This window comes from Gekko japonicus, unplaced genomic scaffold (genome assembly GCF_001447785.1).
Source record: "Gekko japonicus isolate JY-2015 unplaced genomic scaffold, Gekko_japonicus_V1.1 scaffold1918, whole genome shotgun sequence".
Lineage (NCBI taxonomy): Eukaryota > Metazoa > Chordata > Lepidosauria > Squamata > Gekkonidae > Gekko > Gekko japonicus.
Genome location: NW_015174895.1, coordinates 142,880 through 152,576, shown reverse-complemented (window position 1 = coordinate 152,576; position 9,697 = coordinate 142,880). Strand labels below are relative to the sequence as shown.

Sequence of the window (9,697 nt, the reverse complement as noted above, 5' to 3'; positions counted from 1 at the left end):
GGGGGGGTCCTGTTAGGGTTGTTATTACCATTTTTTGCAGGTTTTCTGTTGGAACAAATGGGAAATTTGGGAGAACACTAAAAAAAATTCCTGTGGATTTTTTTCTCTTTTTTGAATGAGAATAACCATGTCCTAAAAAGCATCCCACTCGTTCCAAATGTATAGCATGAAAAAGTCTGAGGACATTTTTAATTTTCCAGTGAAAACTGGGAAATTTGTGGAAACTTTTTCACTTCTGGAATGAGTGAAAGTTCCCCCCAAATATAGAGTATGGGCTTTCTATTTAAGACAGTCTACAGCATTAAAAAATGTCATATGTATACTTATAGACAGATACAACATTTTCAAGAATCTTGTTTAAATGTAAATAATTTTGGCAACAATATGCTATAACATGGTTTATGATGACACGTTATTAAAGAGGTCAGTGTTTTCAATGTTATGAAGTTTAATATCCAAATATGCTGGTAGTCCTACTTATTGTGATAATACGAGTATTTCTGCCCAAGTAATGCTTTGTGTTTACTGCAGAATTTGTTTTATACTTCCACCTATTTTTCTCTGCCTCTCAGACAGCAAAAATTAAGATCAATGTACCATGTTAGCACGAAGTGCAGCACTTTGCAATTCTTCCTCAAGTACTTGGTGTTTTTCTTATAGAAAAACTTAACACATAAAACTGTACTTTTTGGCATATTTAGGGAATTTAAAGGGTGCGTTTCGTTTTGCTAGATCAGTGGGAAAGCTTTGGTTTGCTAGAAAATTAAGTATTGCATTCAGATGGGCACCTGTGGTGGTCTGAAGTGACAGAGCAAAGTTTGGATCCAATGGCACCTTTCAGAAGAACGAAGTTTAATTCTGGGTATAACTTGTGTGTGCCTGCCCAGAATTAAACTTTGTTTGAAAGGTGCCATTGGACTCAAACTATGTTCTAAGTATTGCATATTTCAGTCCCGTCCCGTCCCGTCCCCCCCCCCCAGTTCTGTTTTTTACCTCACAGCTTCAAAATTTCTGGAAATTTTACATATCCAGCGCATTCCTATGCAGTTACTTGTCTGCATTTATTAAGATGTGTGGGCTTTGGACAGAGTAATTCTTCATGATTGTTCTGTTGCTTCTCCAGTGCAAACTTCTTTATTACTGCCTGGTTAAATAGTTGTTCGATGTTGAAATGCCCTCTTCCATGAAGACTGATTTCATAACAATAGTGTAGTATTTAAATTGATCCAGACTAAATAATACATATCTATTTTCCATGAAACAGTGGACATTTTTAGCTTCCCTTGTGCTGTAAAGAAAATTACCCAAGCATGCTAACTTGTGTTAACAGAACTGTGAGTAGTAATGAAAAGTCTGTAAAAAAACCCGCTGTGTACTAGGGGTCGACCAGAACCTCTCTGTAGAGTTTCAGCAAGCTTGTGTCCGATATGTACTGGGCTGAAGCATACATTGTATCAGTGTTTGGTTACAAGAAACATTCCCTATTTTGTCCCAGACTATTGAGAAAATATTTGACCTTGGTTCCTATTTCATTACCTGAAAGGATTAGTTTGGTGAGAAGATGGAAGTTGGATCCATGTTTAAAATTCTGTGAGAGAAGTTAATTTATGACCTTCCTGACCTTGCAGAGGTTTGCAATTTAAATTACTTTAGCTATATCAGCTATCGTATAGTCTATACTCCAATAACTGTTCTAACACAAAAGTTCTAAAAGGCAGACTTTGAGCTGCATTTCAGCTGTCTCCTCCCCCTCCCTGCCAGTACCTTTTTAGTTTGTACAGTGATATACTTAAGAAGCTATTTTATATGTGAATTTAATGGACCTCTAACAAGGCCAGCTGCTTTGGGGCTGGCTGCTTGAAAGTGTTTTCTGTATCCTGTATTAACTTGCTGTGCCTTAAGGTGGGTTTCGTACAGTAATCAAGTTGTTTCGAGTGTGCACAAAGCTGCAGAAATCTTGACGCTTAATTTAAGCAAAATAAGCTCTAATGGAAGAAAAAGCAATACACTTTCATGAGGCTGTCAGCCCATTCCCATTCAATTTTGTGAGCATGCAGGTCAGTAAGGGTACTAAGAAAAACCTGAAGGTTCTGATGGTAGTGAATAGGTTTGCGAATTTGACAAAGTACAGCAGGAAATTAAACTTGTGGGGAAATGAATCTGTAATTGTACATTCTAAGACAAGCCTAGGAAAATTCTCCAAGAATAGAAAGGAGTATAATCTCCAGTATATCTTTTCCTGTGATTACCGTTCTGCACGGCAACTCTGTTCTGAAATACTGCAGTCTCTCTTCCTCTTCTCTGCAGAGTATGGTGCTACTCTCCTGTTACAGGGAATGCTCAGCCCCTAAAGCTGCAGATTCATTTTAGTTGGTTCTAATGGTGTTTACCACCTCTAAGTGACTGCTAACTTGAAACTGTGGAGCCAAGCTTGTGGTCTGAACAACTTGTAAATATCGCAGTCACAAGGAAAAAAATGAAAAGAAACAGAGTAAGGTGGACGTTACAGGTTGTCCAAAGTGACTGAGGTCATAGTGTACTGTAACTTGGTTTGAAAACACAGTGCCATGCCTTTAAACACATGCAGAATCTACCATTTATTATGGTTATAGAATTATTACCTTTAAACACAGAAGGCCTATTATGTTCTTCTGTTGGCAATGCAAAGATATAGTAACTGGTTTTTCCAGTTCTTTAACGATCTTTAGCACTTGCATACTATGCATACAGTTTTCAAAGGCTCTAATAGACTCTATAGGATCTGGAAAGCTGTTTAACTTGCATGTGGGTTCTGGGTTCCCGGTTCCCATAGGAGCAAAAAGAAAGGCATCTAGCATCCCAAAGGGTGGTTGTATTCCTTGAAGTGGAACCAAAATCAAGAATGCTTCATTGCCTGTGCTATGCCTTAAATGTAAAGCCATTCTGTTCCCCTTAACAGATTAAAGTAACGGTCGCTGTACCAGCATCCTCTAGAAAGCCAAACTTACAGTTTGAAGGTAGGAGGCAACTCTTTCGTTACCAGCTTTAGCCCCACTCTTCCAGAACAGTCTCCACAAAGTTCATAAAAGTTAGTGACCATCGCAAGACTATTGCGGGCTGCACAGTGTTCAAGATCACAAGCGTTGCTTGAACGTCTCCCGTTTTGTGTTGCTGTAAAAGGGGAAACGCTCCCCTTTCTTCTGTATTCAGTTACTTTGCATTCCATTGCAGAGGCCTTCAGGTGGAACTCTTAAACTGGCCCGAGCTCACCTTATCACCTGGCTTTAGCAGCTGACGTCTGTGGGCTGCACTTCGAATCTTCAGCCGAGCCAAAGCTCAAACAGTATATTTATTCTGTGTAGCGCTGCCTTCTCTGCGTGGCTAGAAATTGCTCTGCCACAACTAGACTCCAAATTGCCAATTCTATTCAGTAGCATTGTTGCTTGGATTAGGAGCTAATTAAGTCAGTGAATGGATGAATGGCTGAAACGCCCGCTCACTGCTATTTTTCACAATGGTAGCCCCAACAGTGATACAGCTAATGAGGGCAATAGCTAATGCTCTAGAAAATGTATATAAGCATCTTGATATTTTACATATGTAAGCATTATATTTAAGCGTTAAGGGGATTAATAAATGGATTCACCTTTTACAAATGTTCGATCTTCGTCCTGATTTGAATGAAATGCAGTAACTTTTTTTGAAAACCTCACGTAACCTCAGAGTTGCACATCAGTGCCACAGTCGGCTGCAGTTGCAGGGCTGTGACCTGGTTGTTTGCAGGATCACAATGTGCATCATCAGGGGCATTGCAGTTATTAGTTCAGTTACGTACCAAGGACATATGCAAAGCTGAAAAGTTGCCATCTGCCCCAGTCCAGCTGTAGTTGCATGTGAGAATGGTATCTATGCAAGACAAGTTGTACAGGGGACAGGAATCCCGGTTTGGCTTACTGCGACATGCATCCTGTTAAAAAACCATGCAGTGTAGACAAACACTTGCATTTGTTCGGGTGCATACCCAGCTGCACATCTTCTCTATACGCCTTTGTGCACTGAGTTATGTATGTGGAATCCACCACCTCCTGGGAATTACTTCAGTTCATTTCTGCACATTTGATTCAGGAAAATTGGAGAGGCAGTGAAGTTCATGTATGGTATATTTCACTGTTTAAAGGAGGAATGATATCTGCTTGATAAAATGGTACCTATTAATCCTTTGGGCAGAACACATTTGTGAAGGCTTCGTAATAGTGTGGCAACTGAAGCTAGTGGCTGGCCTATGATTTATCTTTCAGTACTTATTCCAGGAATGCTTCAAATAGGATGGTGACTTCTGGCCATAGTACTGCTTCAGTAGAGATTACTTCCCCATTTTCTTTAACTCATGACAGAAAGGTATATAGGCATAATAAAAGAGTTCTGTTGTGGTTAATGTCTCTCTTTTGAAGGCCTAATGTTCATTCAGGCAGTCCTTTTAATAAAATACGGCTTCTGTTGTGTTAAGAGCCTAAATGAAATAACCAGATCTGCAAGCAGAAAGAAAAGTAGGCTATTTTTTTACAGACTAAATGGAAAGGATTTAATGTGCAAGTATAATATGTAATTAAGGCTGTTTTTAGGGCCTAGGATCCAAAGAACTGCATGTAATATTCCTAATCACCAGTCAAAAGGCACTTTTGAAAGAGAACTTTTAAAGCAGACTGTAAAGATGGTGCATGCTTGTGGTTGGGTTTTTTTTTTATACAGGGCAGATACCAGTTTGAGCGTGCCTAAACAGCTCTTTAGATTCCAGCCAATGTTTACAGCTTTCATTCTTAGTAGAAGCCACCTGTATCAGAATGAGGCCTGTTTATATATACATGATCATGGTTGAAAGAAATTGATTTATTGATGTTAGGAGCTGCAAGAGTTCAGGTACTAAAACTGCAAGCTACGTGCATTAAATCATACGATAGACGCTCTGGAGGGGGGGGGGGTGACAGGCCCAGATATATTCAGCTCCTCAACAAAGTTCTATCATTTGAACCATAAAATGTCTGCAAACCTTTAAGCCACTCTTAAGCTCATTAGAAGAAGGGGGGGGAATTGGTGCAGTAGCTTCATCGCACTTCAATTAGACAATCTAGTCATAATTTTATTTTTAATCCCAGCCCCTCCTAAGATTGCCCAGAAGTCAAAATTAGTGTCCCTTGAGCAGCTGCTGGCCTTTAGTGCCCCCCATCGTCTTTGAGCCTTGTAACCGGTAAAGGGTAGGGAAGGGGGGGGAATGAGCACCATATTTTTTTAAAAAAGACAAGCACATTTTGCTCCTCTTACTGTTGTCAGTTCATCTGTTCACTGGCTTATGAAGATACTTGAGCAGGCTGCAGTTAGAGGTCATCCTGAGCAGCGATCTTCATCGACGAAGGGTACACTGGGATATGGTGACCTTCTCGGAGTTGTAGTGTGGCTTCCTGCAGACGCCAGCTAGTGGAAATAAGAACCTTCTCAGTCTGTCCCTGATGGCACTGTCGTGTTCTCCAAATTCCAAAGAATGTGTGGGAATGCATTCTAAAGGTTACTTCAGTACTGTGGGGCAATGTTCCCTCTAAGCTGTGGAGTCTTGTGAGCAAAAATTCTACTTTGTGAGCTACTGGCATTAAAGCTGTGAGTGAGCCATTTGGCTACTGCAGAAATTAGTTTGCTCTGGAGCCCTCCCTTCCTGAGCTAAGACAACAATCTGTGAGCTGGAGGCTAAAAAACTGTGAGCTAGCTCACACTAACTCACCTTAGAGGGAACACTGCTGTGGGGGTCTCTCGCCTACTCCAAGGGCTTTAAAAGAAGAAAAATACTGCTAGGCTTACACCATTTACACTGTTGCACTGGATTCCTTACCTCTCAACTGGATGCGCATTATAACTTTTGTCATACAGGCTGTCGTGTTGGCAGACTAAAAGGAAAGCTGGGTATGGAAGGTCCTGCTTTCGTACAGCCGAGATGGCTTTGCAACAGTGGGTGCCTTGGCCCGGAGCATTGCAGCATTGCTAGTACAAGCTGTTTCGACATGCCAGCTTTCTTTCACACGCAGTTATTCTTTTTAGTCCAGAGAAAGGAAACCAGCTGCCCTGTTTGTGACCAATTCTTACATAAGCCAGAAGACATTTAGCTTCCTGACCAGGAGGACGCGGAATTCAGAGAAAAGGGTTGGGCCTCCTGCCAGCATAAGCACACGTATGTCCTCAATGAAGCTGCCGGGCACCATCTGAAGTGGGTGTGCCCCCCCCCTTCTCTCATAAATGTGGTGCACCATCACTGGTGTGTCTTGAGAAAGAATGAGAACGAATCGGGACACTGCCTATGCGCGGAATTCCCCCCCCCCCCTACAAAACTCATTGCTGGTGCTAAATAAATGTTTAGTGGTACTAGCAGAAGGCATCTTGGTAAGTGTGAGCAAAAATAGGAAGCACGGTGCGGTTAGGCCCAGGTGACCCAGTGAAATGTCAGAAACAGCTGCATGATATAGAGCAGCACCCCCCCTATGAAAGTGGCAGAAACAGCTGCATGATATAGAGCAGCACACACACCCCTATGAAAGTGACCTTGTGTTGTCAGCCACTTAAATAATTCTTCCTCTTACTATTTAGGGAGTATGGGATCAACGATAAAGAATTAATCAACAAATTATGTGACTTAGACTTGGGAAGATCACTTATTTCCCTAAAAAGGGAGGAGGGAGGGAGGATTGGCCATGGCTGAGTGGTAGAGCATCTGCTTGGCAGGCAGAGGGCCCCAGGTTCAGTCCCCAGTTAAAGGATTTGGCAGTAGATGATGTGAAAGACCCCCCCCCCCCAAGACCGAGAGCCGCTGCCAGTCTGAATAGACAATACTGACTTTGATGGATGCACGGTCTGATTCTGTATAAGGCAGCTTCATGTGTGCTGTGCAAAATCAGCCTTATTTCCTTTCTTTTGCCCTCTTTGCTTTGACCGCTGCCTTGCATAAAAGGTAAAGGTAAAGGTTCCCTTGCTCGAAAGCCAGTCGAATCCGACTCTAGGGTTGTGGTGCTCATCTCCGTTTCAAAGCCGAAGAGCCTGCGCTGTCCGAAGACGTTTCCGTGGTCATGTGGCCGGCATGACTATGGAGTGACCACGAGTTCTTGTATTGTGAGAAAGGGAGAAAAGTACCTCTTTCTCTACCTGCTCTATCCCATGCATAATCTTATAAACCTCAATCATGTCACCCCTCAGCCATTGTTTCTTCAAGCTAAAGAGCCCCAAGCGCTTTAACCTCCTTTCTTCATAGGGAAAGTGTTCCAACCCTTTTATCATTCTAGTTGCCCTTTTCTGCACTTTTTCCAAAGCTATAATACCCTTTTAAGGTGTGGTGACCAGAACTGTACACAGTATTCCAAATGTCTTCAAGAGTGCTAGGGTGATGTTGAAGCAATTGTTGGAACACAGATTTATGTTGTGTGTGTATATATATATATATAGATAGATAGATAGATAGATAGATAGATAGATACCTGTTGAGGGAGAAGTCTTTTTCTGAATTGACATAAAGATATCCACCAGTCTTTGTTCCAGATACTGGTATCTTTATCTGCAAGTATATAAAAAAGGCAAATTCTTTTGATTTAATATTTGATAGAATATATTTACTTAGCAGAGAATGCACAACTTTGGAATAGATTTCCTATCTAGATACTGTTTCCAAATCGCAAATAACTCAGGTTGATCACCATGCACTTTTATAAATACACACAGCCAAGTATCCCTCCCTCCCTTGCAAAAATCTAGAGCCAAGTCCTTATTAAATCATACCGACAGCGTTTCAGCACAAGGAGAATGGGTGGGCTGAACCCAGGTGTCCGAATATTACAGCAGATCCCAGATACTCTACTACGGTGTTTCAGGGACTGGAGTTATGTATCCTTACTTTCAATCATATTTTGTAAGTGACTGAGGGTGCTTTCATACTGCAACTGTGTTCATGTGTAAGAGAACCATTCAACTAGCCTTGTCCTGTTATTTTGCCATACGTGACCATAGGCAGCTCCCATGTTGGTGTAATAAAGTACAAATCCAGCTTTACTGGTCACATACACAAAGTCATGTCGCCAGCTACCGCAAGACAACACCTGTTTAAGACCCTGGATCCTTATCTAGTAAAATTGGAAGGCTGCTTAGCAACTCCCTAATACAACTCTGGGTTGTTTTTTTTTAAAGTGTACTGAATTTGAGAGCTTCTGCATTCATGCTTCTAGCAGATATGGGGCAAATCTGCACACCCAGATCTCCCTTGCTGGATTGGGGCTTTGATAAATCCTATCCCATAAACTCAGACTTTCTGAACTCATGCACATAATTCACACCAGGTTAGCATCTGCTTTCAGTTAGGCAAAAACAGTTCAAACGCAGATATGGTGACTTAACATAATTTGTGGGTTGCACTAAGTAGTCTTAGAGGGTTGCGTCCCTGATGTAGTGAATGTTCGCGTTGCAGCATAGGGAGTATTTTTATGCAGATGCTAGGCTGGCGATGCTCCTGTCTTAAGGCTACGCCGTAAATTACTCTCTGTTTTCAGGTGGGTAGCCATGTTGGTCTGAAGCAGCAAAACAAATCCTGAGTCCAGCGGCACCTTGAAGACCAACAAAGTTTTATTTTGGATATAAGCTTCTGTGTGCCATGCACGCTTCTCCAAAAGCTTATACCCAGAATAAAACTTTGTTGATGTTAAAGGTGCCACTGGGCTCAAACTTGGTTCTGCTCTTTATTTTGCTAGCATTCCCTGTTCTCCCCCCCCCCAGGTGTTTCTTTTCCCCTTCATCAGGTTTTAATCCAACTGGCTGTTACCTGCGCTCTTGATACATCAACGCAATTGTGCTTGTCTGTCAGCCTGATGTAATGTACTTTTAGAGGAGGAGCGCCAAGTGCCTCCAGGGCTTCTGGGTCCTTCTGAAGCTGCTCAAGAGCCTGTTGATAGTACTGTGTTCTGGCAAAGCTCTCTGAACAAAGAGAGAGAGAGAGAGGGAGGGAGAGAGGAAAAACCCATTTTGGCCGTTTTCCAGGGTAAACAAAGGATATCTGCAAGGAATATTAATATTTAACAGCCTGATAGGGAATGGTGTCTAATTATTCTGATAGGTGCTGCATGGAAGAAGGCCAAAGGGCCACACCCCCTCCCCTGTTTCCCCCCCACACACACACACACAGATCTCCTCTAAACAAGTTTCTTCTATACATTTTGCTAGGTAGGGTGAGAGCTGACTGGTGTTGTATGCGCCCGTGCGCCCATTCCACACGCAAGCTGTTTGCTTAAAACCGATCGGTGTGGCCCAAACTGCCTCAACTGTTCAGTTTGTGGCAACGTTGAGAGCGGACATTGAAAAGACAAGACGGCATGATTCAGACATCCGGCCGTGAGCCTGAGATGACCGGAAGGTTCTGCTGCTGGTGCAGATCACAATCCCTCTCCGTCCCTGGCTCCCCGTAGGTGCTGGAGGCCCCCACTCTCTTTGCCTCCCCCTGTACAAGTGAAAGCCTGAACTGTGCAAAACAGCAAATTTGGTAAATTAAAATGTGCAAACTAAGTAAATGGCACGAATTAGGCACATGGGAGGGGGAAACCGTGCACGTTACACTGTTCGGCTGCTTGGGGCACATAATCTGGATCACCAAAGTGCAGTCACTCCTGGAGTGAATGAAAATGTTAACATGGGCTAGTGGAGAAGT

The 9,697-nt window shown here is 42.4% G+C and overlaps 1 protein-coding gene across 1 annotated transcript in view; it reads right to left on the bottom strand.

The window, feature by feature from the left end:
* Window positions 1–4,805: 4,805 nt before the first annotated feature.
* The window catches only part of LOC107121942 (cytochrome c oxidase assembly factor 1 homolog), a 7,793-nt gene continuing 2,901 nt past the window's right edge, over window positions 4,806–9,697 (bottom strand). Inside the window, exons 3-5 of the mRNA XM_015424958.1 lie at window positions 8,819–8,970; window positions 7,488–7,564; window positions 4,806–5,448 (exon numbers count right to left, since the gene is read on the bottom strand). Of these exons, the coding sequence (XP_015280444.1) occupies window positions 5,352–5,448; window positions 7,488–7,564; window positions 8,819–8,970 (326 nt within the window). The 3' untranslated portion in view covers window positions 4,806–5,351. The remainder of the gene's footprint in view (window positions 5,449–7,487; window positions 7,565–8,818; window positions 8,971–9,697) is intronic.